This window comes from Panicum virgatum, chromosome 3K, assembly GCF_016808335.1.
Source record: "Panicum virgatum strain AP13 chromosome 3K, P.virgatum_v5, whole genome shotgun sequence".
Lineage (NCBI taxonomy): Eukaryota > Viridiplantae > Streptophyta > Magnoliopsida > Poales > Poaceae > Panicum > Panicum virgatum.
Window position 1 is genome coordinate 57722125 of NC_053138.1, and position 27269 is coordinate 57749393.

General features: G+C 45.7%; 3 protein-coding genes across 6 annotated transcripts; 1 reads left to right on the forward strand and 2 right to left on the reverse strand.

Annotated features, from left to right (window-relative positions):
* Positions 1-1970: 1970 nt before the first annotated feature.
* On the reverse strand, positions 1971-2897 carry LOC120701106 (glutathione S-transferase T2-like). The gene is made up of 2 exons (XM_039985265.1): positions 2463-2897; positions 1971-2372 (listed from the first exon to the last, which is right to left on the reverse strand). Exons 1-2 carry the CDS (start codon positions 2856-2858, stop codon positions 1971-1973), a joined length of 798 nt encoding a protein of 265 aa, XP_039841199.1. The 5' UTR covers positions 2859-2897.
* A 3839-nt stretch (positions 2898-6736) lies between these two features.
* On the reverse strand, positions 6737-9401 carry LOC120699867. 4 transcript variants are annotated; one of them, XM_039983961.1, is made up of 5 exons: positions 9216-9401; positions 9040-9128; positions 8203-8420; positions 8030-8097; positions 6737-7356 (listed from the first exon to the last, which is right to left on the reverse strand). In XM_039983961.1, exons 1-5 carry the CDS (start codon positions 9299-9301, stop codon positions 7311-7313), a joined length of 507 nt encoding a protein of 168 aa, XP_039839895.1. In that variant the 5' UTR covers positions 9302-9401; the 3' UTR covers positions 6737-7310. The 4 variants fall into 4 exon arrangements, with proteins under 4 accessions (XP_039839895.1, XP_039839896.1, XP_039839894.1 ...); XM_039983962.1 differs by having other exon boundaries at positions 6737-7160; positions 9040-9140; XM_039983960.1 differs by having other exon boundaries at positions 6737-7172; positions 9040-9140.
* An 8351-nt stretch (positions 9402-17752) lies between these two features.
* On the forward strand, positions 17753-20553 carry LOC120699868 (scarecrow-like protein 34). The gene has a single exon (XM_039983963.1). It carries the CDS (start codon positions 17819-17821, stop codon positions 19955-19957), a length of 2139 nt encoding a protein of 712 aa, XP_039839897.1. The 5' UTR covers positions 17753-17818; the 3' UTR covers positions 19958-20553.
* Positions 20554-27269: the final 6716 nt, after the last annotated feature.

A 27269-nucleotide genomic window follows, 5' to 3' on the forward strand; every position in this document is an offset into this window, starting at 1 on the left:
TTGAAAAGTCATGTGATTTACAAGAGTTCATTCCTTTTTAATTGAAAGGCAGAGCTCCTACCATTTGCTTCAAAAAAAATTACAAGAGTTCAAGCCTTTATTTGCTAGGCAAACTTGCGCACACAAGGAAGAAATAGCTTTCCATTAGTTCCCTTAGAGCAACTCCAAGAGTTTGCCAAAAAAAATTTCACCAAAACAATGTATTGGGGGCTCTCCCTAAAAACATTTCTCCCAAAAACATATCAACCCACATCAAAATGCTAATAACTAGTCCCCAATATTTTTCAGATGATCCAACATACGGACATAGTTATTTTAGACGAAGGTATGTAAACAATAGAATTATTAGGATCATTTTTTTATAAATCCATTATATGTGTCTCATCACTTTTTAATTTCAGGTTTCGAATGAGGCGTACACTGTTTGTACCCATATGGAATGCCATAGAACAACACGATCAATATTTCGTGCAGAAAAGAAATGCTGCCGGTATACTTGGCCTTTCTAGTCTGCAAAAGATCACTGCAGCATTTCGGATGTTAACTTATGGAGTAGCAGCTGATGCTACAGATGATTATGTCCGTATTGGTGAAAGTACTGCTATTGAGAGTCTGAGAAGGTTTGTCAGTGCTGTTGTGGAGGTTTTCGGAGATGAGTACTTGAGATCACCTAATGAAGATGATACCGCTAGATTACTTGCAATTGGAGAGAATAGAGGTTTTCCCGGTATGCTTGGGTCGATTGATTGTATGCATTGGAGGTGGAAAAATTGTCCTTCAGCATGGCAATGTATGTACACCGGGCATGTGCATGAGCCTACAATTATACTTGAAGTTGTTGCCGATAAAGATCTTTGGATTTGGCATGCTTTCTTTGGGATGCCAGGTTCCCACAATGACATCAACGTTTTGCACCGGTCATCTTTATTTGCACGGCTAGCCGAAGGTCAAGCTCCAGAGGTGAATTATACCATTAATAATAATGAATATACAATGGGTTATTATCTTGCCAATGGCATATATCCCTCATGGGCCACATTTGTGAAGACCATACCTGAACCACAAGGTAACAAGAAGAAATATTTTGCAGCTGCCCAAGAAGCTTGTAGGAAGGACGTGGAACGAGCATTTGGGGTAAGAAGCTTGTAGGAAGGACGTGGAACGAGCATTTGGGGTTCTGCAGGCTCGTTTCGCTATCGTTAGGGGGCCAGCTCGATTTTGGGATGAAGACTCCCTCGGACAAATCATGAGGGCTTGTGTCATTATGCACAATATGATAGTGGAGGATGAACGCGATGAGGAAGATGATTTAAGTTTTGATGGAGTGGGAGAAAAGGTGAAGATTTCTCACGATGGGACACCTGAACTTGAGGAGTTTATTAAAAACTACAAGAATATAAAGGACAAGGAGATTCATAATCAACTTCAAGATGACCTCATTGAGCACCTATGGCAACATCATCCAGATCGCTACAAATGATTACCTGTGGTTTATATTTATTTGCTACTTTCAATAATAATGCCTACGTTATAAATTTATTTGTACTTGAGACAATGTTATTCATATGAGACCTGGTATTTGTTTCACATTATAGGCACCAAGCTGTTTTGACCATGAATAGCTTTTTTGGAATTCATTGTCTGACAATAACATCTCAGTAGCCACTAGTACTCTTTAGAAGATTCAAATACCAATTAAGTTCCAACATCACATAGTACCAAATGGGAAAAACATCACAGTAGCTACCAATACTATTTAGAAGAACAGAAGTCTACTTAAGTACTCGGCTCATGATCTTAGCCCGCAAGCACATGTAGTATTTCTTTAGGTCATCATCTGGCATGGCAGTAAGGTCCATGGTCATAATCCTCTCTTCATCCCTCTTTTTCTGCAACTGGACCTCCTGACTCCTCACCTCAACCTCCTGACTCCTCACTTGGAGAAGTAGTTTTTCATTTGCAACTCGATCCTATTCAAGAGCAAATGCTTTATTGAACCTCTCTTCTTTCTTTAGCTCTTTCTCCCCATCAGTTTCTTTCTTCTGTGCCCACATATTTTCTAAGGTTGATGTCACACTTTTTTTCTTCTCTTGCAGCAATGCTGCTTTTGCCGCCTTCTTACCTATTGGCCTTGTCAATGCACAAGCCTCCAAGCCTTCAACTGCACCTGGTTCTGTTTCACTTGGTAAAGCTGCACTCGGATCAGCAGTAGAGCTTGTCTTCTGCTTCTTGTTAGATGTTTTACCAGCAGCCAATTCATCAATTTTAGCAAGCCATTTTGGTTGTGTTCTCAGCTTATTCCAGCAATGCATGAACTGAAATGCTTTGCCATGTTCATCTTCAGACTTGTACAAGGCACATGCCTCTGCAACCTGGACACAGCAACATCCAAGGGATTTTTATTTATGAGATATAAAAATAAAATAGACGAAACAAATCCATGTTAGAAAATGAGTAAGTACCTTGTCTTGCATTGTAGTACCACTCTGACGTCTTAACTCAATCCGTGTTAGACATCCACAAAACTTGTTCACACATTTTTGTATGGTCTCCCACCGGTGCATGAGAGAATTAATGGTACGCTTTGAGGAGCATGTCTTGTGTTCATGAAAGTACTCATAGATACGAGACCAATACCTGCCACCCTTTTGATCTTTGCCTACGACTGGATCCAAGCTTATATTCAGCCAGCTTGAAACCAAAACCTCATCTTCGTGGTCACTGAAATTCTTTGATCTCTTATGGTTTGGCCTCACGGAGGGGGCTGCTGGACCAACTTGCGTTGCCTGTGACTGTTGGTCAGCATAGGTGTTGCCATAATTATCAAAATCACCTAGATTAGTTTCATCCATCATCATGTTGGAATAATATCCATTTCCTGTAAGTATTTACTCAGTGATAAGTTTTCAGTAAAAGCTTAAATATAGCACGAACATATATGCATTGTCACAAGGTAGCATGAAGAAAGCACTTTCAGATATTACTGTTAATTGCATAACTCTTGTCATGCTGTATAAACAAGGTAGCATGAAGAAAGCACAGTGATAAGTGTTACCATTAATTGCAGGGTGTTCAAATTCGAATTCAAAATCAGCCAAATTAAAGGAGTTAGCTAAAACTCTGCAATTGTTCTGAACTCTGTGTAGACAGCCAGGTTCAGACTTGAGCAAGTTAACTGAAAGCTATGTTTTTCAGTTTAACCGACCTGATTCAGAGCCGACTTTGATCAAGTTAGAGGCCGATTCATACAAAGTGAAGATAATAAAAACCGTAGATAAAAGTGTCCTCTACAACTTTTATTTTCTAATCTTTCGAAGTAGGCACATAGAATCTAGAGAAAAAGAGAGCACATAAGTACATAACTCAGATTCAGCCATTCAGAGAAGGAAGGCAAGGAACAGAGACAAACAGAGGGGGGCCGAGCGGCTCGCACGGAGTTTCTAGTCTCACATGGAATTGAGTTCAAGAGCTTATGATCTATACCATTCACAAATGGGTTGCCGTTGGCCTCTTGTTCGAAGGCAGCATAGTGGTCGTCGCAGGATGGGTACGGCGCTGCCGACAGGGAGTCCGAATCATTGCCGGCAAGGGCTGCAATCGGAGGACGGGGTTGTCCTCTTCCTAGCAGATCACCTCGTATGTCACCACCACCGGGCAGATCGAAGTCGCCATCGCTGGGCCTCTCCAAATTTCTGCAGCCGCCGTTCCATTGAGGGATGCGCTTGTCGCCGGGCCACTGAGGGTGCTGGCCGGCGACAGACAGCACGCGCCGTTGAAGCATCCCGCCGACGTGCCTTACTTGCCCATGCCGGACAGGAGCAGGTTGCCGTGGTGGCTCCATGTGCCGCCCTTGCGCCGCCGCTGCCGTAGCCGCCGCCGAGGAACAGCTTTTTGGCTCCCACGAAGTGGCGCGCGCCAGAAAAAAATTGCGGGAATGGATCCCTCGCGTGCGGGAAAAGAGGCTGCGGGACGATTGGGGGCAGAGGCGCGTCGTGAAGATATGCGCGGCGAGTCGGACGGGATTCGCATTGCGAATAGTTTGGGAGAGGTTTGGGGGAGCTGTTGGACTTTGTTTTTTTCAATTCTCTCCCTAAATAAGATATTAGGGGTGAGATAAAGGTGCTTTTGGAGTTGCTCTTAGTTGGGTACGACTTCATCACAGCTCAATTTTTATGATATCACGGTCCATCAAATTGAACTAGGCATAGTTAGTCTTCCTGAAGAATGGGAACGGGCGACTGGGGGAAGAATGAGAGTCTTTAAAAATTATCTCCAATCCGAGAATAAGGTCTATGTTCTGAATTCAACCCAGCATGGCTCTCCGTCTAGGTGACAAAAGCCAACCAGTGACGGGCTCACCCTAGTAACAGTTAGGAAAAACTCGACGTAAAGTGAAAATAAATGTAAAGCGATTCACTCCCACAAAACAATCACCAAAACTTCAGTTAACCAGTCATTCTGTAATCAAGAATTATTAGCAAAGATCAAAGTCAAGCGGAAGCAAATCTTAACCAAAAGCCGATCAACAGCCTCACCAACCAAAACGATTATATATAACTAACACTTTTGAAAAAATAAAACTTAAGTGAGCATGCATGAACTAATAAGAATTAGAGACACAAATAAGCACGCAAATCATCACGAGGCATTAGCAGCAACAAGCACTAATTAGGTAGCTAAAAATAGGTTAGCACACAGTAAACAACTTTTGCAAAATGTAAATAGTTGTCTTGAAACAAAAGCTCACCGGGGCCTTGTGCTGTGCTGTCTTCGGCCTTGTGCCGCTGCCAAGCCTGCTCCAACTGCCGCCGCTCGGGTTGCGCGCCAGGCCGCAGCAGCCTCAGCCCTGTTCCCCTCATGTGGGCTTCCTGCCCCTGATGCCGGCCTGCTTGCCTTAGTCCACGTGGGCCTGCTTCCCCCGCTGGCAGGCCTGCCTTGCTCTTTGGGCCGTAAGCCCACAAGTCCCGCGAGCCGGCCCCACCGAGCGCCTCCCGCGAGCGCCTGGCGCCAGAAACATCTGGTGTGGTGTTGGGGTCCATGTCTGGTCGGTCTCGTCTCCTAGTGGGTGGGGGCACCTGCAGTGTCACCTTTTCCTATCCGTTCGTTCGTAGTATGTGCGCTTGTACTCGTTTTAAGGTTCGGGGATCGGGACCTGCACCAGTGGACACGAGGTGGCTACGAGCTACACACTACTCCTACGTAGCTAGCTAGCTAGAGAGGCTAGAGTGAGTCATGCATAGAACCGGTTCCTCTCAAGCTAACGCAGAGGAAGATGCGTGAACCGTTGAGCATGCGTTGTTTTTTGGCGTATTAGTGAATTTTTTTGTGCGTAGCATAGTAGTAACTATACTAATCAACGCTAATGTTTTTCTAGCGCATCAAATCAGCACCAACCAGCCAGCAGTATTTTTCTCTCACAGCAAATCAGTACCAGCCACTAACCACAACTAGCCGAACAGAATGTGTTAATGGCTAATCTTAATCCATCACACTGGCCAGCAGTATTTTTCGGTTGGTACTTCAATTGTTAGGCAGTATTTTTGGGTACACGTAGTCATCACGTGTGGTTTAAACCTCGATTCTGTCACATGATATATTCTAATAAGACATGCAATGTAGATTGATAGGTGCATGTAATATCTTAGTGGTTAAATTGGCCGTCTAAAAACATCTCCAAGAATTTTCTATATTTTCTTTTCAAAACTTGTTATTTGTCAACTCTGAACTCTCCAAATTGGTATGTGAAGACAAAAAAATCCATCTTTAATAATTTTTTGTTTTAACTCCAAAACAAGAAATTGTGGTTCCTCTGCTTTTCCGTCCGCCGCCCGGTACGCCACCACCTGCAGCCGCCGCCCCTCCCTGATCGGCCAAGGCCATGCAGGCCAGGTGCACCCGCAGGCAGGGAATACCTTACCAACGGTAAGGTATTTATCAGTGGAGCCCGGTAGCGATAATCAATACAGATTATCGTTGATATTGGCTTCGATTATCATGATAATCGCGATTATCGCTAAAATCGGCTTCGATTATGAGTCGATAATCGTTGATTATCGAACGATAATGCAATCCCTGCCCGCAGGCCAAGGCCACTCATGACCAATCGAATTATCGAAGGAGGCCACAGAAAGGAAGGCCACTGCAGCTCAGAACATGGGCACCACGCCGGCCAAAGCCACGCCGGCGGACAGGGCAGGCCACGCGCGTGGTCAACAGCAACACTCAACGGCGGCGGACACTGCAGAGCGGACAGGGGCACAAGGCTGGGCGGACGACGGCTAGGCTCGGGAAGAAGACGGTGACGAAAAAAAAAAGCGGATGGAGAACGATGGAGACGTGTATATTTTTACGCATAAAAGAGCTCAGTTTGTCAATTGTTAGAAAATAAAAAAATAGATAAGAAATTATTGAAGAAAGATTTTTCTTTTTTTTAAAAAAATAAGGATAGGGAAGGAAGATTGAAAACTCTTAGGCCTAGTTTGGGAGCAGGGGGCACATATCCCAGGGAAGGCAACCCCACGCGGGGATATTTCCGTGCGCCCAGTTCCCTGGGTGCCCATTCCCGGAAGGCTGGTAAATCCCTGACGCTATTTGGGAGTAGGGGTGGAAACCCGGAGATCATAAGTAGCCTCAGAAGATTAAAAAAATTAACAAATTCATTAAAATAATAAAAATGAGAAAGTCATTTCTCAGTGATTTTAAAATCAATTCCAAATATATATGAAGATAATGCACATGGTGATCATTCCATACACTGCCATCAACAAATGCAAATTTATTATATACATTCCGGCGATTGTACATCGACCCTGAAAAGTTTTCAGTTGTATCCAACCGAATTGTACATTGCATCACTCCCAACTTATAAACACCAAGTCAAACACCATTACAAATTTAATAACAACCTAAAAAATTTACAGTTGGATACCATGTCAGACTAGGATATAGATCCTATAAGCGATGTCTTCTACAGGACTACAAGATACCATGTCGTCAGTCAATGATATAGATCCGGTAAGCGATGTCCATCAACCAGTAGTAGTTACCACTCATGGTGCCGCCAACCAGCAATTCAGGGGTTACGGTCAAAGCATGGTAAGTCATCTTGCTGCTTCTTCTGCTTGTAAGTGCCATATCAGAAATGAAGTGTATGTTCTTCTCTGCAGCAAACTCTAGAAGATCATGCAAGAATTATCATTGACATCCGCAGTTAGATCAAATGTAAGCAATATGGGCAAGCTAATCTATGGCATGTAACTGAATATTCAAGATCAAGCCGGTAACTGGCAAAGCACCATATCAATCGCTGATCATTTTTTTGGCCAAAATGCAGCACTGCTCAGTGCTCTATACCACCTGCAAAGGCAATTGGCAAAGCAACAGATCAAATGATCTTGATCATTTGGCTAGAAAGTTGAACTTTATACACATAAAAAAACACAAACTGACTCACAGCCATGCCTCATAATACCCAGCACAACCCCATTCTACAAAACAGTAAAACATAAAGATTGTTGCACATCTACTACAGCAACATGCTTATTCCAAAATAGAATAAAATTTTCCAAACATTAAAAAACAAATTCAGTACCAAAAGGTATCCAGCAAGAAAATATAGTAACAAAATCTTTCGTAAGACAGACATCTCAGATTTTTCACTTTCTCCGTACGAAATAAGTAAAGAACTGAAGCAAAGTTGCAAGAAGCCAAGAATAAATACAGTATTCTAGAAATGTGATATTATGAATATACATGATCTGACCTTCAGCTAAGTAACACACATAGCTTATAAATTATGCAAACATAATCACAAAATGTGGTATTTGTATGGAAAATTTAGTATTACATCACATAACTAGCACAAATATTTTTCTTAACTTGATTACTTTGCAGATTTTAATAATTCTTATAATATCAGATATCTGATCACTACAGCTAGTCCTAATGGCTAGGCACTCAGTACGAAGACAATCAAATCATATCAGTTACTTTATCCAGATAATCATGCAGTACAAAGATGGAGGCTTACCTAGGCCAAGAATAACCGGGGAACAGAAACAAGGAGTGGTTCTTGGAAAATGGAGTGATGGCCGAGATCTGCGAGCACAACAGCACAGCTAGAGTAATCAGAAGAGGAGTAGAAACCCTAGAAAATATAAGAGCCAGATCTGCAGGAGGGGGAGAAGGAGGTGGAGAACTCACATGTGCCGACGTAGAGACGGCCGAGTTGGAGGCGCAGCTGCAGATCGAGACCTCAGAAGGGATGGTGGCGGTGCTGCCGACAGGGAGGCGGAGCGAGCGACAAGAATGGAGCGGCAAAGGAGGAGGGGCGGCGGTGCCTAGATGCGGAGCTGGAGGGGTGGCGGCACCTGGATGCGAAGCTGGAGGACCGGCAGCGAAAATATTGTAACATGAAATTCCTGCAAAGTATCAAAATAGATCAGAATATAAGAGGCTAAAGAAATTAAATAACTACTAATTGCCTTGTTACACATACAGAACTGCTTTGTGATTTATTAACCGCTGTAAATAATCTGACTAAATTAACTTGATGAAAGCAGTTCTAGCATGATAGAACAGAATGCTAGTTATTATTTCTAGCATCAAATGAATCAATTGCTAGTGATAGCTTTACTCTTTCCCTATATGATAGAAACTATGACCAATTGTATAATCCCCATCATAACAATTTGATTAGTTGAATCTGAAGTCTGGAATTTTTGTTAGCATTTTTTTAACAATCAGATGGCATGCGTATTGTTCAGACTGTCATAGGGAAAGAGTTCAGACATCAGATTAGGTGACTGAATTTGCATATCTGAGTCCTAGTAATCTTTTGGTTATTAAGAAATAAATTTAATTTTGGTAGTACATATACTATGCAGACTGTAAATAAGATATGGATTGGGTGACAGAACACCAGATTCAAAGGACTGATTGGGATACAATACGATGGCTAATGGTACTACCGAACTTTTGAGCAGACAGCAACCTTGGCAGTGATGTGATAAAAAAAATTTGGGAAACCAAGATTCACACCTTGCCATAGCAGAGCCAAAAGGGGCCGCGGTGTAGTATGGCTTCTCTTGGTTTGCTTGTTTCTTCGTCTATCGTGCACTCTCAGCCTCCTGCACCAAGATCTACAAGCAAAGGTGTAAGGAGATTGGAGAAGAGGAACCCTAGAAGCAGCAGGAGAGGAAAGGGAGGGGACTCACATCTTTGTGACTTCGCCGGCGAGAAGAGAGCGAGACTGAGGCAGATGCACTACGGCGCCAGGCGGTGACGGGGGCTGGAGGCACATCCATCCATGTCCGAGATGGAGATGCGACTCTGAGCGGGGCGGACGAGCGGAGCGAGCGAGACGGGGGACGGCGGACGGGGAGCGTTGCCCGGCCTCGGCAGGTGGGAACTTTTTTCTTTTTTATATTTAAAAAAAATTAAAATTTCAAAAATATATGTCCGTTTTCAAAAATTTCAAAAATATACCCCGGTCGCCCTCCCATAGGGCGACAGGCCCAATGTGTAATTTTTTTTTTCAAATTTGCAACGAAGTCCCTGGAGAAAAAAAAACAAGCCCTGTCGCCCGTTTGGGGGGGGGCGACAGGGGCCTGTCGCCCGGCCCACGGGCGACCGCCGCTGGGCCCGGCCCACAGTCGCGGCAGGGGGCCTGTCGCCCCCCCCCCCCCCCGCGGGCGACCGGGGGGCCTGTCGCCCCCCCCCCCCCCGGGCGACCGGGGTCTCCCCCCTTATAAAAGCCCCAGCCCTCCCCTTCCCTCCTCATTTGAGCCCGAAAATTCCACAAAAAATCCAGAAAAAAAAGAGAGGAGTGAGGAGAAGGAAAGCGGCGAAGCCCTGCCGGATTCAGCACTTGTGATCTGCAGATTAGTATATTTAGTTTAAATATTGTTATATTTAAGTACTACATATTTAAATATGAGTAATTTAATTTAATTAGTGCTATAGTAGATCCATTTAAGTAGGAGTTCAATGATACTTTAGTTTGTAGTTACGTAGTAGTAAATTAGTTTAGAAAATTAGTTCTACGCATTTATTATTACAATTGCAGTGCTATTAGAGACATGTTTATAAATTAATTATGATTTAGAATAGAATTTGGCATATGCAGTATAGAATTCGAGAGTCATCACGTAGTTATGAATACTTATACGTTATAGTTGAATTCCATACTTAGTTTTTACGGATTATTGAATAAGGTAGTGAAGTAAAGAGTATAACTCGATAAGTATTATGTGATATACAGATATGTCGAGCAAAATGCAGTTTCAAGTATTTTATGGTGAATACAATGTTATGTATGGGCCAAATGGAGTAGATCTTTCTGCCTTTAAGCGCACATCTAGCGGCATAGATAAACCTCTAGAAAGGAGTTTTGGTTCCATATGTAAGTGGCTGCAGCGTGGGTTCCATGTTGATCCGTTGACACATGTGATCACTGTCCAGTCTCTTGTTAATTGGGAGGTAGAAAGTGAATTATGGGAATTAATGATGATACACAGCACTGATGACTGGCAGAAGTACATGCAAGTAGCTCTAGAGCGTGGGTGGCCTCTGGCCATTCTTGTTCAAATCCGGGATAAGACACAAAATGAAATCCAACATTGTGCAGATCAAGGAACTCCGAGTATTCGAAGAGAGACCAATTATGTTGAGCAAGATAAGTCAGAAGAGACAGAGAACCAAAACATGGGACCACATGGCCTTGCTGATGAGGGAGAGAGGATACATAGCATTGTGGACGAGATGGAGGCAGAAGACCAAACCGCAATAGAGATGGAAGAATATGAGGACTCATCTGATGACGAGCAGTACTCATTGCCAAAAGAGTGGAAAGAGCATGGTTTTGGCAGTCATATCGCAGAAGATGTACGAAATCAGGAGTGGGAGTACAGAGGGAATGAGGTAGTGCAAGGTGCAACATATCCAAACATTGAAGCCGTAAAAGATGCTGTGAGACTATGGGCAATCTCATTGAAACGAGAATTCAGAGTCGTGAAGTCTGGCAGTAAAGAATATGAGGTGAAGTGTGTGAATGCTGGATGTCCATGGCGAGTACATGCATTCAAGGGAAAATGGAAGTCAAATTGGAAATGTTCCATTGTCACAGAGCACACTTGTTTGCTGTCAGAAGTTATTCCCTCGCATCGCAATATATCATGCGACTTTGTTGCAAAGCAAATGTATGGGTTTATTATGGACAACCTAAATTATGAGCCAAAAATGATTATTCGACACATTGAGCAGACTTACCAGTACACCATCAGTTATTTGAAGGCATGGCGGGCTAAACAAAGGGTGTTCGAGATGCGGTTCGGCACATACGAGGCATCATATGATAACCTACCTCGTATGTTATTCCAGGTTGCTGCTAGAAATCCTGGAAGCTTTTATGACACATACCTTTTACCAGCCGTGACTAGGGGACAAAGAATTATGCAACGAGCCTTCTTTTGCATAGGTGCTTCTGTTAGAGCATTTCAGTTTTGTCTTCCGGTGATCTGCATTGATGGCACATTTTTTACTGGAAGGTATAAAGGTCAGATACTCACCGCAATCGGTGTAGATTGTAACAACCAAATTGTTCCGCTCGCATTTGCATTTGTTGAGAATGAGAACATAGACAGTTGGTATTGGTTCCTTGAACGAGTGAAGAATCATGTTGTTGCTGCACGTCCAGATGTGTGCCTTATTAGTGATAGGCATGCAGGTATCCTGCAATCAATACTGAAATTGCAATGTGGAACTGCGACAACGCCTCCATTATGGCCTGATGTCCAAAACAGGTGGTGCATTAGGCATATGGGTGCAAACTTCTATGAACACTTCAAGAACAAGGATCTTAAGAACCTGTTTAAGAGGTTGTGCACCCAAAATCAACAGAGAAAAGTCAATGCATTATGGCAGATGCTTGATCAGTTGACTGCAGAGCTAGTGAAGGTAAGGGCATCAGGAGCAGGCACGAGTCAGGCTGCAGAGGCTAGGGATTCAATTGAGAAGCCATTTTCACACTGGATTCGAGGTGCACCTAAGGAGAAATGGTCATTCCTTTATGATACCAACGGAATACGGTATGGTATTCAGACAACGAACCATGCAGAGTGTTTCAATATGGTTATGCGTTCTTGTCGTGCCTTTCCACTTGTGGGAATTGTTGAGTTCATCATGTATGGGTGCATGAAGTATTTCAGAGAGCGTTACACGGCTGCAAGCATAAACATCAGCAACCCCCAAATTCAGTTTTGCAAAAGAGTGACACAATATATGCAAGAGAAGATTGAAAAGGCAAAACTGCACCGCGTCATATCCACAGGTACAATGGAGCATAGATTTGAGGTTCTATGTAAGGATAGAAGTGGTCGTGGTATCCGTAGAGATAGAGTGGTACAGGAGAGTTTGATTACAGTTGATGGCAAAGCATTCTGCTCCTGCATGAAGCCTAAGTTATTGCATATGCCATGCTCCCATCTCATTGCGGCATGTGCAGAGTCTGCGTTACAGCCAGGACTATTTGTTTCACCGTACTTCAGCAAGGAAGCAGCTGTATCCACATGGGGACATGAGGTATACGGGATTGGAATTGTGGGGCCTTTCACTCAGGATAATGAGAATAAGATGTTTATTCCTGATCCAGCCACTAAGAAAGTCAAAGGCCGCCGTCAGACACGTCGTATTCGGAATGGTATGGACGAGTCGGAAGCAAGCAAGGCACAAAAACGTTGCAGCCAATGTGGATCATTGAGTCACAACTACAAGAAGTGTCCTCAGAATGCACTTCACGATGCTGCTGACGTCGGTCCTTCTGGAAATCCCAGAGATGGAGCACCTCCTACGTTCAGACGAGCATCGGCGAGAATTGCTCGTGGAAGGCATTCGGTGTCATGATCCACAATTGTATTTCATTATTTGTAATATGTAGTAATGAAATATGGCAGGTATGTAATGAAGTATTATTGTATTTATGTGTCTAGTTTGTATGAAATATATATTTAGCTATGTGTTCTCATATATTTTTGAATGCAGGTATGGAGATGGACTCCTTGCTAGACCCAGTGATCGACTCGAGCCACAGGTCTTACTTTGCAGCTGTTGAGCACCGAGCCCTAGAGGTGCTACGTCCTCGTCCACCCGGCGAGGCGATCTCTATACACAACAATTGGTGTGACCGGTATGTAATGAAATATTATTGTTTATGACTTATGTATTCGCCGGTATTCCTTTGTTTCGACATTTTTTGTTTTTTCCAGGTTACGTGAGGCCGGCCTACTGACTCTGAGCCGTCTTGTCGAGGTTGAGCCTATTCAGCTCGACCGATCCCTCCTGACGGCGCTCGTTGACAGATGGAGGCCGGAGACACACACGTTCCACCTCCCGTGTGGGGAGATGACTCCTACGCTGCAGGACGTGGCCTACCTCCTCGGCCTCCCTATCGTCGGGGAGGCTGTAGGTCCGCGTGTGGTGGCGGCCTCATGGAAGGATGAGCTGGAGGCCCGTTTTGCCCTGGTTGACCGCGTGGATGAAGCAGGTCCGATCAACCCGCACCCGCGAGCAGCAGGTCCTTCGAAGACCTGGTTCCTACAGTTTACAGTACGTATTCATTCCAAATATAAATTTAATTGTTACAATTCACATGTTCCATTGATAGTTGAAACTATTTATCTTAATTGTTTATGCAGCCTGCCCTTTTGGCTGCGGATGCCGACGAGTACAGTGTGACCAGATCGCTGGAGGCATACCTACTTTGGTTGTTTGGTTACATCATGTTCAACAACACTCATGGCAACTCGGTCGATAGGATTCTCCTTCCGTATGCACGGGAGATTGCGGATGGGGACGAGGACGTACCGCCCTACAACTGGGGTGAGGCGGTACTTGCAGCCACTTACCGTTACCGTGGACTCTGCGATGGGTGCATGAAGACACATGGGAACGCTATCCTGTCAGGGTGCCCACTACTGCTACAGCTTTGGTCGTACGAGAGGCTAGCCGTTGGTCGCCCCTTGGTCAGCCATGAGCCTTACCACGGGGGCATGTACGGCGACGAGGAGGACGAGAGGCCCACTATGGGAACTATCTGGATCTGGCGTCAGGTATGTTCGCAACAAACCTAATTTTGTTATTCATTGTTACATGATGTATTAGCGCACTTTTAATTTTACTTATTCGGAATGCAGAGGTCCTGGGCACATGCGCGGGTTAAACGCGCATATCCTGAGTTTGTTTCGGAGCTCGACATGCTGACGCCCGAGGACGTTGTCTGGGAGCCTTACAGCCCAGAGGCTGTGGCTACCCGTGCACCAGCAGGCCTGTCTTCGCACTGCTCCACGAATGCGAGCCTGTGGCTTACTTCCGCCGTCCTGGTTTATGACATCGCGGTTGAGGCATATTGCCCCTGGAGAGTCAGGAGACAGTTTGGGCAGCGCCAGGAGTTTCCGGTGCCCACCGCGTTGGAGCGTGTCAGTCGCCAGGACCACAGGTAATTATGAATGAACTTGGCTCATACATTCGTGTCGATTCTAACGATTCTTCGTGGTCCACTTTGTAGGTTGTCAAGGAGTGGCTTGCCGTGCTCTGATGATTGGCTCACCAAGATCCAGCCGTGGGTGGACCAATGGGAACACGCAGACGAGCACTTGGTCCATCCAATAGGACCACACACAGATAGCTCCTTTAGGGCTTACCTCACCTGGTACTTACCCCGGACTCGGGCTCGTCTGGTTTTTGTTGACACTCACCCGCAGCCACACCAGGCGAGGCCTCAGGATGGCTATGCCCGGCACCACGTGGAGGCACTAGCTGGCGCGGTGAGTCTCTTGATCATATTTGCATATATATATAATCATATTCATAAGATAATTCATGTGTTTGTAACTTTACTGAATTGATGCAGTTTCGCCTTTGCAACATGATGGAGACGGACTGCTCGACTTACCTGACGAGGGTACGTGCCGGATCCCCAATGACCCAGTTTGAGCAGATAGAGGCATGGTCGAGACAGCGTGATCAGTTGCGTCAGGTAACGCACAACTTCGGAAGCCGTGTGCAGTACGAAGACAGCCACGGGTCGTCTCAGGCGTCGTCGTCGTTCCCGTGTCCGTCGACCATACACGGGCCGACGTCGCAGTTCTTCCCAAGTACAGGTAACGTACATATCTCTTTAAAATTACATCAAGTGTTCCTACATATTTACTAATATCACATACAGGATACGATCCAGCTACTGCGTTCGGCCATACTGGAATGTTTAGAGGGACAGCACCAGTTGGCGGACCGTATCCAGGGATGGTACCGGGGCCACAGATACCGGCGTGCACAGGTTAATTTATGTTTTGTATTTCGGTTTCTACATGTCATTACGAAATATACGAGCGTACGCTAACATCCATATTTTTTGCGTAGGATTCTACCCCGATGCGGGCGCCGGACCTTCTTCTTCCTCCTTTCGACCAGATAACGAGACATTCACCTTAGACGACTTCGACAGCTTGAGTCCAGAAGAGCCTGCCGCGCAAGGTGACCCCGATGTCTTGGGGTATTCACAGCTAGGAGGAGCACCACTTGGGATCTCTCAGCAGCAGACACCGCAGCCCCTTGCGCGTCCTGAGCGACAGGTGAGGTCTCCGGATGTTCTCACCTACTCCGAGGGACATGTCCGTGCCCAGCAGAGGGCTAAGAGGGTCCGACGCCCTAGGGGTGGTTAGATGTATATGATGTTTATTTGTAATGAGATAGTTGTGGACCGCTTATTTGTATCCGATGTTTATGATTGTGGTAGGTAACTTGTCATTTGTTTTTATAGATATTATTTATGTGAACTTATTATGTTTGTGGGTTCCATAATGCTCGTGAAATAAGGAAAGTTCTTGCGATTTTTTTTCGTGATTTAATGAAGGACAAGTAACGTGCGGTAGGAGTTAGCGGCCGAGATCTTGCCGACGATGATGACGAATACACGCTCGAATAGCTCAAAATAGGTCCCTGCAAAAATAAAAGTCCGAGAAAAAAAAGGGGGGCCTGTCGCCCGAGGGGAGGGCGACAGGCCCCTGTCGCCCGTTGGGGGGGCGACAGGTCCCCCGCCTTTTTTTTCTCTCCAGGGACTTCGTTGCAAATTTGAAAAAAAAAATTACACATTGGGCCTGTCGCCCTATGGGAGGGCGACCGGGGTATATTTTTGAAATATTTGAAAACGGGCATATATTTTTGAAATTTTAATTTTTAAAAAATATAAAAAAGAAAAAACGGCGGCAGGTGGGGTGCGTTTCCCCCGGGGAAATCGAGGGGATCGGGCCACAGATCCCTGTCAACAGTGCTCCCAAACGAAGCGATTACTTTCCCTGGGCCTAATTTCCACGCGGGCTTCTCCCCCATGGAAAAGGCCAGGAACCGGGCGGGGTTTGGTGCCTCCAAACCAGCCCTTAAAGATGCTCTAACCGCTGGCCAATTCAATTGTTACGTGTGGTTTACATTTGGTAAAAGTAGTTAGGGGGTAGTTTGATCCTCAACCCTGGCCGATTCTAAGACGTGTAATCTAGATCAATAATTCAGACGTGGTAGTCTCTTTCGTCGGAAGACCGTACCTACATGTACAAATGAATGTGTTTAGCGCACTGGCCAGTAGGCGGCGTTTGCTTATCGACCTAATAAGTGTATTGGCGGAGGAGAAGATAAAATTCTGTCAACTGTGTGATTCTTCTTTTTCCTTTTTTGTTCTCCTTCCACTTCGGTGTCCATGTCGGGGTCTCCTCAAAAGACCATGCATGCAATGCACGGACCAACCTAGCTACCCACCGCACCTCCCTCCCTAAACCGCACCTACAGCTCGTTTTGTTGCGCAAGTAGCCACTATCATAAAAATAATTTTTTAGCTGTGGTGGAAAATGCATTTGTTACCCGATCCTACTTTTTTGCAGCTGCAAATAGCTATTTTTTAGGAGCGGGTAGCGCACCCGCCCCTATATAATATAAAGTTATTTTCAAAGATGGATCGCGTAATTCTTAGAAATACCATTTTCTAGAGCCGGGTGATGGTAGTATGAATTCATAGAAATTAAACAAAAATCTAAAAAAATTGGAAAGAGCAAAATAAAAAAAATATTCTAGCCAACAGGACACCACTAGAGAGATACAATCCTTTTGAACTCTTATCTCCACCACACTGCATAGTCAGTACCTTATGACTCTATAAGGTATATTATTCTTTTATATTAACTCTAAAATCAATTTGTAGGTGCGGGTGACTCCATCACCCGTCGAAATCATTTTTAGGAGCAGATGACGCCATCACTCGTCCCAGAAAATATTTTCTCGGAAAGTTAGTTTAAATATTTGAATATAGGAAATCAAGTAAAAAAAAAGTGAAACGTCTACACTGGTTATTGCGAACTATAGATACAAGTATATATTTTAGTATGTATAAAGATATGGTAGTCCTACGGAAAATATTTTCAGGAGCGACAGGAGTTTGACCTGTCTCTAAAAAACGCATTGTCACTAGCCAACCAGCTAATGCAATTTTGCTTGCTGCGGCTGCAGCCACAGCAAGCACCACGGAACGCTGCGTTGTTTCGTGAGCACCGCAGCAAGCACTGCCGAATGCTGCATGCATGCGTGGACGCCACAGCTAGGCTGCAGCTTGCCAGCACACGGTGACATGCACACGCTTCCAAACTCACAGTGGCACGTTTGGTTTTGTAATGCGCGCGACGTACGGCCGCGGCGTCCCATACAAAGCCAGCCGCGCGCTAAACCCCGCGCAGCCACGCCTCATCCACCCACCCACTCCGTCCTCCGACGATCCGCCGCCATGTGCTCCTCCTACGACCCCTCCCCGCCCATCGGCGCCGTCGCCGACGACCTCTCCTTCTACCTCGACCTCCCGCCCGCCCCGCAGCAGTGCCCCCCGCCCTACAGCCGGGCCGCGGAGGAGTCGCCGGAGGACATGGTGCTCCCCTTCATCTCCCGCATGCTCATGGAGGAGGACATCGACGACAAGTTCTTCTACGACTACCCCGACCACCCGGCGCTGCTCCAGGCGCAGCAGCCCTTCCTCGACATCCTCTCCGACGACGCCTACTCCTCGTCCCCGCCGTCCGCCGCCCGCAGCGGCGCCTGCAGCGTCGCCCACTCCTCCCCCGACGCCGCCGCCGCCGCCGACGACTGCGACGCCCGGTTCAACGGCTTCGACCTCGACCCGGCCGCCTTCTTCAGCGGCGGGGCCAACTCCGACCTCATGAGCTCCGCCTTCCTCAAGGGCATGGAGGAGGCCAGCAAGTTCCTCCCCAGCCAGGACAAGCTCCTCATCGACCCCGACCCGCCCGACGACGCCAAGAGGTCCGTCCGCCCCGCAGAGAACAAGCTCGCGGCATCCGGTTCCAACGCCGCCGCGGTGACCCTGAAGGTTGAGGAAGCGGTCGTGGCGGCGGCGCCTGGAGGCGGAGTCGGCGGCCGCGGCCGGAAGAACCGGTTCGACGACGACGAGGCCGACGACCTGGAGATGCACCGCCGGAGCAGCAAGCAGAGCGCGCTGCAGGGGGACGCCGACGACCGTGACGTCTCCGACAAGCAGTACATGATCACCTCCCACGCGATGTGCGCCGCCGTCGAGCAGATGGAGAAGCTGCGGATCTCCACGCAGGAGGCCGCCGCCGCCGCCAAGAAGAAGGCAGCGAGCGGTGGGAACGGCAAGGCCAAAGCGGCGGCCAAGAAGCAGGCCAAGGGAGGAGGATGCAGCCACGGCGGGAGGGAGGTGGTGGACCTGCGCACGCTGCTCCTCCACTGCGCCCAGGAGGTCGCCGCCGACGACCGCCGCGGCGCCACCGAGCTCCTCAACCAGATCAGGCGCCACGCCAGCCCGCACGGCGACGCCACGCAGCGCCTCGCCCACTGCTTCGCCGAGGGCCTGCGCGCGCGGCTCGCCGGCACGGCGCACCACCACCCGCCGCCGCTGATGCCCGCCGCCATCCCGCCCGTGGCCGACGTGCTCCAGGCGTACCAGCTGTACATGTCCGCCATCTGCTTCAAGAAGGCCTTCTACCTCTTCTCCAACCAGACCATCTACCGCGCTTCCCTGGGCAAGAAGAGGATCCACATCGTCGACTACGGCATCCACTACGGCCTCCAGTGGCCGTGCTTCCTCCGCCGCATCGCCTGCCGACCGGACGGCGCGGGCCCGCCGCCGGAGGTGAGGATCACCGGCATCGACCTCCCCCAGCCGGGTTTCCGCCCGGCGCAGCGCGTCGAGGAGACCGGCCGCCGCCTCAGCAAGTACACCCAAGAATTCGGCGTGCCGTTCAGCTACCAGGCGATCGCCGCCTCCCGGATGGAGACCATCCGAGCTGAGGATCTGAACCTGAACCCGAACCCATACGGCGACGACGACGACGAGGTGCTCATCGTCAACTGCATCTTCCAGCTCGAGAACCTGATGGACGAGAGCGTCTCCATGGAGAGCAGCCCAAGAGACGTCGCGCTCGGCAACATCAGGAGGATGCGGCCTCACGCGTTCATCCACGGCACCGTGAACGCGTTCAGCGCGCCCTTCTTCGCGACGAGGTTCAGGGAGGCGCTGTTCTACTACTCGGCGCTGTTCGACGCGCTGGACGCGACGACCACGGGCAGAGACAGCAGGCAGAGGGCGCTGATCGAGCAGAACATCTTCGGGAGGGCCGCGCTGAACGTGATCGCGTGCGAGGGGGCGGATCGCGTGGAGCGGCCGGAGACGTACAGGCAGTGGCAGGTGCGGAACCGGCGGGCGGGGCTGAGGCAGCTGCCGCTGAACCCTGAAATCGTGCAGGTGGTGAGGGAGAAGGTGAAGGGGTGCTACCACAAGGACTTTGTGGTGGATACTGATCACCACTGGCTCTTGCAGGGATGGAAGGGCCGCATCCTCTATGCCATCTCCACATGGGTGGCAAATGAAGATGATGCTGGTTCTTGTTTTTAGCTGGTGTTTTTCTTTTTCACTCTGTTGGGTACAGATATAGGTTGATTAGGTGTGTCATGTGGACAGCGGCGGAGCGTGGAAGTAAACCAAGGGGGGGCCGACATGGATTGCTATTTGCCCATCACATTCACCGAACGGATCAAGAACGAAGCGTCGAGCCAATGGCTAGATTGCATGCGCTTGACCATCATTATTTCAGTTGGGCTGCAATGCTACATGTTGCTCGTTGGGCTCATGTAATTGCTAACTAACTAATGTACTCACAGCCCATCTAGCCCACATACCCCTTCGCAGCACGTGAAGACACTGCCCTAGCCATCCGTTCATCTTCTCCAGCGTTCCTTACGGTGGCGCCCAGTGAGCGCAACATCTGCCGGACTGCCGGAGAGAAAGGGGACAGGCGAGGTGAGCGCGAAACAAGGGGGGCCGGGGCCCAGTTTCGCCTCCATTATGCTCCGCCACTGCATGTGGATGTGTCTTGGGACAGTGTGTGTTCTGTTCTGTATGGCCCAGTGAAATTAGTAGACTGTAATCTGAATTCAACATGGACCTGTTCTGTAATCTGTAATGTGAAATTAATAGATGTTTATCATGCAGTCGTGTGTTTCTGCTTAGTGCTATTTAGTAGAACTTAGGTCCTGCTCTGGATCATGTTGGCTGCAGCATCACTTGCGAGTTGTGATCAATCCAGTCAGTTGATCAGGTTGTAATGGCAGGAGTCCGGTGCTTGCTGCACTGGCATTGTAAGATAAAGCGCTGAAGCCTGTGTGTTGTCAGGATGTTCTGTACATGGGGAGCTCTTTCCTGATGGGCATGTTCTGCATACTTCATACATACATGATTCATGCTCAGTGAATGAAATGCTTTTGGGGGTATGTACAAGTTGGGTTGATGCGGTAAAGGAATATGGATAGTTCCGAATCGTGTCGCAGTGTTGGATGCTTGGAATTGTTCATCGGTCAGATTACGTGCCTATTATAAAGATGACATTATCTGTTGTACGGCGTACAAACAAGAGTTAATGTTGCCTTTTTTTTCGGGTCAGTTGGATCCATGCCACTCCAATTTCTTGAAATTGGATCTCATGTTGAAAATCATGCCATTGAGTGGCATGATTTTCAACATGACACCCAATTTCACGGAGTTGTGGTGGCATGAATCGAATTTTCCCTTTTTTTTCCTTGCTCTGCTTTGAGTTCAGCAAAACAGCAGGCTACCATTTTTGTCTGTTCTGATTCTGTGAGGCTGTGACAATGACTGGGACGAAATCTGCCATTGAATGATACTAATCCACTGACAGATATCCCAGTGCAGAGAGGAAGAAAACGCCTGCTGTCAGCCTTAATCAGGAGATTTATGATGATTCCTTGTATCCTGGTATAATCGCACCATCTGAAACGTGTCCTCCACGGTCCTAGACCTGGTGAGGCATGGCCAAGAACCCCCCTGTTGCCTGCGTGAGACATGGCCCGTGGAAGAAGAAGAACCCTCCTTAATTAGCAGCGCAGGACCCACCTTCACATGTCCATCGTCGTCGCCCTGTGTTCCCACCGCAGCCCGACGCTACGACGACATGGTACGCCGGAGCACCGCGAGCGGCTCCACCGAGTGCCATCGCACGCGCACACGTACGGTACGGGTGGAACGGACTGTAACCGTACGGTACGGTGGCGACGTCTCATTTCACGAAACACTCTGCTCGCCGGCCCAAACCGTAGGGTTGTCACGTCTCATTTCACCAAGCCGTACGGTAGCCGGGCATGGCATGGCATGGCAGGGCTACCTTGCGCCGCAGCCAGGCCATGCTGTGTGTACTTGTACCCGCGTGCCCTCCGCGACCACGTCGTGCGCTGATTTATGGAGATCTAGATTTTTGATTTTTTTAGAGCATCTCTAGCAGTTTGGCAAATCGAGTTTTCATCTTTGATTTTTGGTAAAAACGTTAAAAATACTCCTCCAACAATTTAGCAAAAGACTTGGTAACTTGGGAAAAACCAACCTCCAGCGCGTAAATATACGCGCGCGGCGCGCGGTTGGCATCATGGTTTTTAGTCAGGTGGGAGGGTGAAAAAAGAAATAAATAACAGAGAAGGGTTCCTGATTTAAGTTTTTAAAAAGTGGAAGGGCATAAATATAATTTAGTTTCTCTCTCAGGGTTCCTGATGTAAGTTAGATCTGGATTTGGCAGGTGAATTATGCCAAACTGTTGGAGATAAACTCTTTTTTTACTTGGTATATTTTTTTAGAAGTTGGCAAAACAAGATATGCCAAGTAAAATATAGCAAACTCTTGGAGATGCTAGTACATTTAAACGCAAACGCTCACAACAAGTACGCAGACACACTTACTCCTATGAACACACGTACACAAACCCTATCTCTATGAGCACCTCCGAAGGACTGAACCGGCAAATTTGGAGATTCCCGAAGTCACCATTGACGAATAAATTCAGAAAAGTGCGAGTACCCGTGCCAAGTCGAGAATTTGAACCCGGGTGGGTAGGTTCCACACTACAAGGGATCTAACCAACTGATCTAAAATCAATTCGCATTTAGGGAGATCTAGATGAGGTGAACGCCATGTGGGCCTAGCGTTGCGGCCCAAGCAGGCCAGGTTGTAGCACAAGTACGGGCCCATGGGCTGTTAGAAACATGCTGGCTGCTGCTGGTCAGGGCCGCCTGACTGCTGGCGCCCCTTCCCTTTCCTGCGCCCGGTGCTGCTGGCTATCTATCGCTTGCGTCCACTCAAAAAAAAAAAAAAATCTATCGCTTGCGCTACAAAATTTTAGCCCAATAGTAATACGTTGCTCTGCGCGCTTGATGGGTTTGACGGAGAGAGGAAGCCTCGCCGTTCCTTCCGTGTATTGTTTTCCGTTTTTTTTCTCCTTTATTACTTTGTTTTCCCGTCACTTTCTCCTCTCGTATTTTCTTTTGTTTATTTTCTTCTTTTCGTTTTTTTTCTTATACGAAATTCTCATTTTATTTTCCATAATTCTATCCTTGACACGGCATGTTTCTATGGCTATTGTTTCTTCTCACGGTATATTACCTTGTATCTTAATTTGTTTTGCAAGGTCAGATAATTTATGATAGATGTATAAATAAACTTCTATGACATTATCTTTCAAATAATTTTAGAAAAATTATTTTTTCATAATAGATAATAATATTTAGTTTTTTATTCATAATATAATTGTTCGAGGTATATAATTTATTTGTTTATTTTGTAGATTAAATTGTTCGGTCATATTGACTCATTTGTTCGTGATATTTTTTTACTATTTAGCCTATACAATTAAATATTCGCGATGTTTAATATTTTATTCGTTGTACACTATTATTTGTTCGTTATGTTTAATTATTTGTTCAATAATAATTTTTTGTTCGTGTAGTTAAGATATTTGTTCCCAATATCTGAAATTAATTATTTAGTATTAAAAAATGCTTTTAAAAGTTTCGCGTGCATATAGTCAAGTGTGGTCTTATTTTGAAGATCTTGTTATAAGCAAGATAGTGGTTCAATCCAAATTTAATTTGGATGCTCGGTTTAATATTTATAGTTTTTTTAATTTGAAATTTATATGCAGGTGGATGACATCATCACAGTTGTCTTCTTTTGTATGCATAAAATCTTCTCTCTTAGGTGAAAGACTCGGATCCGTTACTTGCCCAAACAGTCTTGCAATTGAACTACAATGGCACATCTAATATATCCTTCGGGTGATGGTTCCTATAATCATCACCCGAAGCGACATGCAGCCTCCCCTGCCATTGCCGCCTCCACCAGTGCGCCAAGGGTACGAGACAACTTATTTCTAACGACCATATATAATCCTTGAATATCTGAGATTCTCGGTTATTGTGCTGGTGCTGAGCACACTATAAAACAGTGCATGAACGAAATTTCCCGTGCATGGCAAGTTTTCATGTATACTACTTATGGCAATATTGATACTACATTCAGTCAACCACTGAGCCTGGATTATAAGTTCTTCAGCATACTGTATAAATGCATATTTCTCATGTTGAGATCAAATAATATGATGGTCTCTATCTTCAGCAATTATAACATAAACCAGTCACATGAATTGCAATGCAAAACACTGAATTTTATTTGAATGTCTTGTCTGTTACAATTTACAACCGCGAAGTTAGTACTGTTTTCTCCGACAGTTTACTTGAACATAAAAATGTCCTAATATAAAATGTATTGCTTTTTTGACAGTATCTAGGATTAAATATGTTAAGTTTGCTTTTATCTATAGAGCCAAGTTCTTAATTTGTGGTTACATAGACTATTTTCATATGCTCTTTGTGCTTCACTGTGCTATCTAAAATTTGGAAGTATATACATTGATATTTTCAGGAGCCTCCTCTTGGGGATTTGATACTAGAGAAGCTTGATGAAGTTGAAATATCTGTAAAGGTGACAGTTGCAGAAACGCTTTGCACTTGATGAATTCAACACTCTGTTTTAATCGATATCATTGCATCACTAACAAATGTAGTGACTAATGTAGAATTGTAGATTGGTTGTGCTAGTAGCTGCTAGTGATTATAAAAAGCTTCAAAAGGCACAAGAACTTCAGATTTATAACTTAATGATTAAGATTAGGAGCATTTGCTGCCATCAAATTGTAGCTGAGCACAGGATATATCTGAGAGTTTATAGATGTAGGTCCTTTAATGAACTACAGTTTTCAGAGTTGTGCAATCCTTTAGCTCAGAGTTAAAGCTATTCACCAAAATTCCAGGATTATTAGTGTTTTGCGGTGATGTAGGTCCACGTCTATCTATCATCCTTTTCCTATTTTTTTTTGTGGAGGGAGATATCTTTATTGGTTAATTAGAAGTTCAATTTACTGGTGTTGGTTCTCCTCGCTTGTAACATGAATGTTCTTTTGACTCCGAAGGGGGGGGGGGGGGGGGTGAAACTTCCAAAACGAAGACCACATCCAGTTGATTAAATATATACTCACACGTGACACTGTGACTGGTATGCTAACTTTAGTCAAGCTGGCTTTTCTTTCCTACTTTCACTACCCTATTCTAGTGCCATGTATTTTTCCTCAGTAGTTCTGGTCATCAATGTCTGTTTCACTTGTGTTCCATCATAGCTTCTGCAGCTGACTGCTTGACATAGCCTAGTTGCATGAATTTTTTCTGGTTGTTTCGATGTTGGACCATTAACCAAAACTATCCAAGTGGGATCTCTAGCACATACTGGATAAATCCTGGTTTCTTTTTCTGATGACACTTGACTTCCACAACATACCTGCATAGCACCGATAAGTCACTGTCGTTGGCTCCCTGTATGGTTTCTGGTCGCAATACTGTAGCGGTGCTAAGCAAGAATTTTACTGGAAAAGGCCCATTTGTGCAGAAATCAAAAGTTTATAGCATGATGTCTTCCTTTTTTTCTCTCTAATAAGCGGCAAAACAATGCTGTTTACACAAGCATCTGTCAGAGCATGTAGTAATTAGCCCAACCCTTCACATGTTCTGCTGTTCAGTAAATATCGACCAAACCTCCACATCAGTTAACCGCTGTGGCCACCTCAAAATCTAGAGCATCCCCAATGCAAATTGGTGATTACTCTGCTGGTTGGTGGCGCTTTCCTTGTCCAGATGCTGGCTTGACAAACAATATTGCCTATACAGAAAACAATATTGACAAACAATGCTGGCTTGTTCAAATCATGCCATTACTATTATTAAATTAAAATATGACCTCATGGTATTTTCACAAAAAAAGAATATCGTAGTAAAGATGCTCTCTCTTAGCATTGATTTTGAGGCATCACAATACGGTACTAGGTCCTTTTTCAACGATGCCATGGCTCACAGACCTGTAATTTCACTGCTTCGTCAAAAGCTTTTGTAATGTTTCGGTGGGCATTGGTAACAGGTGTGAGGAACTATAGTTCCAACATGTGGTTCATTGAACCTCATCATCTAGTCGTTTCTTCTAGCGACACAGGAAGGTGGGAAATCATTTCTTTATACGAACAATAGGAAGATAGCTGTTACTGGTTTCCTCGCGTCTGGCGTTAAAGGTGGTATCTGCTTATAGTCAATGCTGACTGCTTGACTTTTATTTGTCACTTTTTCTCCATGCTGTGGCCACACTTCACGGTATTTTCCTGTTTTTTCTTTGAAGGACCACCCCTCGATATTAATCTCTTTTTTTTAAGAAACGATATTAATCTCCTGGGTTCATGATATCATGTCATGCTATGCTTTTGGAGTCCTTGTCCTGATGTATGGAGAGAAAATTAAATGGACCCAACGCATCATATCATAATTTATTGATTTGGGTGGTTATGGCTGCATTGCTTTATGTCCTATCTATCATAGTTTAAGTACATAGTGGTTCATGAATTATGTTACCTTTTGGTCTGTTTCCCATCATATGGCCCCATAACCGGAGTATAAAATCAAAAAATTCTAGCAGCCATTCCAGAGCAGTCACTAGTGCCATCAGAAGGGATCTGGTCTCATTTCAACTGGGCAGATCTTACCTGTACTGTACGTGTCTGTATGGTAGTGCACTTGATCTAGACTAAGCTGGTGGCCATGCGAAATCAGACGGTTTTCCAGGCGCCTGCGATCACTGTCACTAGCTACCTGTAGCTTGGGGCACTTGAAGCAGATGATGATAAAGTTTATTTATTTCCTATTATCTGTTGATTTTAGGATTGGATAAGATATGACTGATGCTGATGGGTTCCTTTGGCGGCTATCATCATTGTCGCCGTGGTTGCGCGCTGTTGATAGTGGTGGGCTGCGCGATCTTTATCACGGCGGCTATATGTATAGCTCAGGATACTTGTAACTATACTATTGTCTTATGTTTCGCGCTGTCTAATAATATTGTTTTTTGTCCAATAATAGATGGTGTTGGCTTGCTTTTTTTTTTTGCCGCTTTCTATACTCAAGCCTGGAATTCCACTTTCTTCGCATAAAGTTGTATGTATAGTTGAAAGGGAACAATCATTCAAAATTGCAACTAGTAGCTAGAAAAGGATCTGCTTGCATTGGTGATCAGATATAATAATTGAAATCATGTCACTACCTTGCAACTGGTGCTATTAGACTTTCACTGTTTGCCATGGCGGTGGGTATTCTGTAGCTTGATTGCCAATACAGCAATCAGATAAAATAAGTGAAACCAAGCCTCTACGTTGCAACTGGTGGTTTAAATCGATATCAGATACTTGTAATAAAGATACTAATGTTGAGATCAGATACTGGTAAATAATGATACTAAGACTTTCTACTGTTTAATGTTGGAGATGGCTGCTATTCTGTAG

Bases quoted from the DNA above. Each gene is read 5' to 3' on its own strand.
- LOC120701106 (XM_039985265.1), bottom strand. From the start codon at position 2,858: ATGATGATGGATGAAACTAATCTAGGTGATTTTGATAATTATGGCAAC. The intron at 2,373-2,462 runs GTACTTACTCAT...TGCTGTGTCCAG, and splicing joins GTACTACAATGCAAGACAAG to GTTGCAGAGGCATGTGCCTT.
- LOC120699868 (XM_039983963.1), top strand. From the start codon at position 17,819: ATGTGCTCCTCCTACGACCCCTCCCCGCCCATCGGCGCCGTCGCCGAC.
- LOC120699867 (XM_039983959.1), bottom strand. From the start codon at position 9,301: ATGTGCCTCCAGCCCCCGTCACCGCCTGGCGCCGTAGTGCATCTGCCT. The intron at 9,141-9,215 runs GTGAGTCCCCTC...CTTTGCTTGTAG, and splicing joins GCCGGCGAAGTCACAAAGAT to ATCTTGGTGCAGGAGGCTGA. The intron at 8,421-9,039 runs GTGTGAATCTTG...GATACTTTGCAG, and splicing joins TTTGGCTCTGCTATGGCAAG to GAATTTCATGTTACAATATT.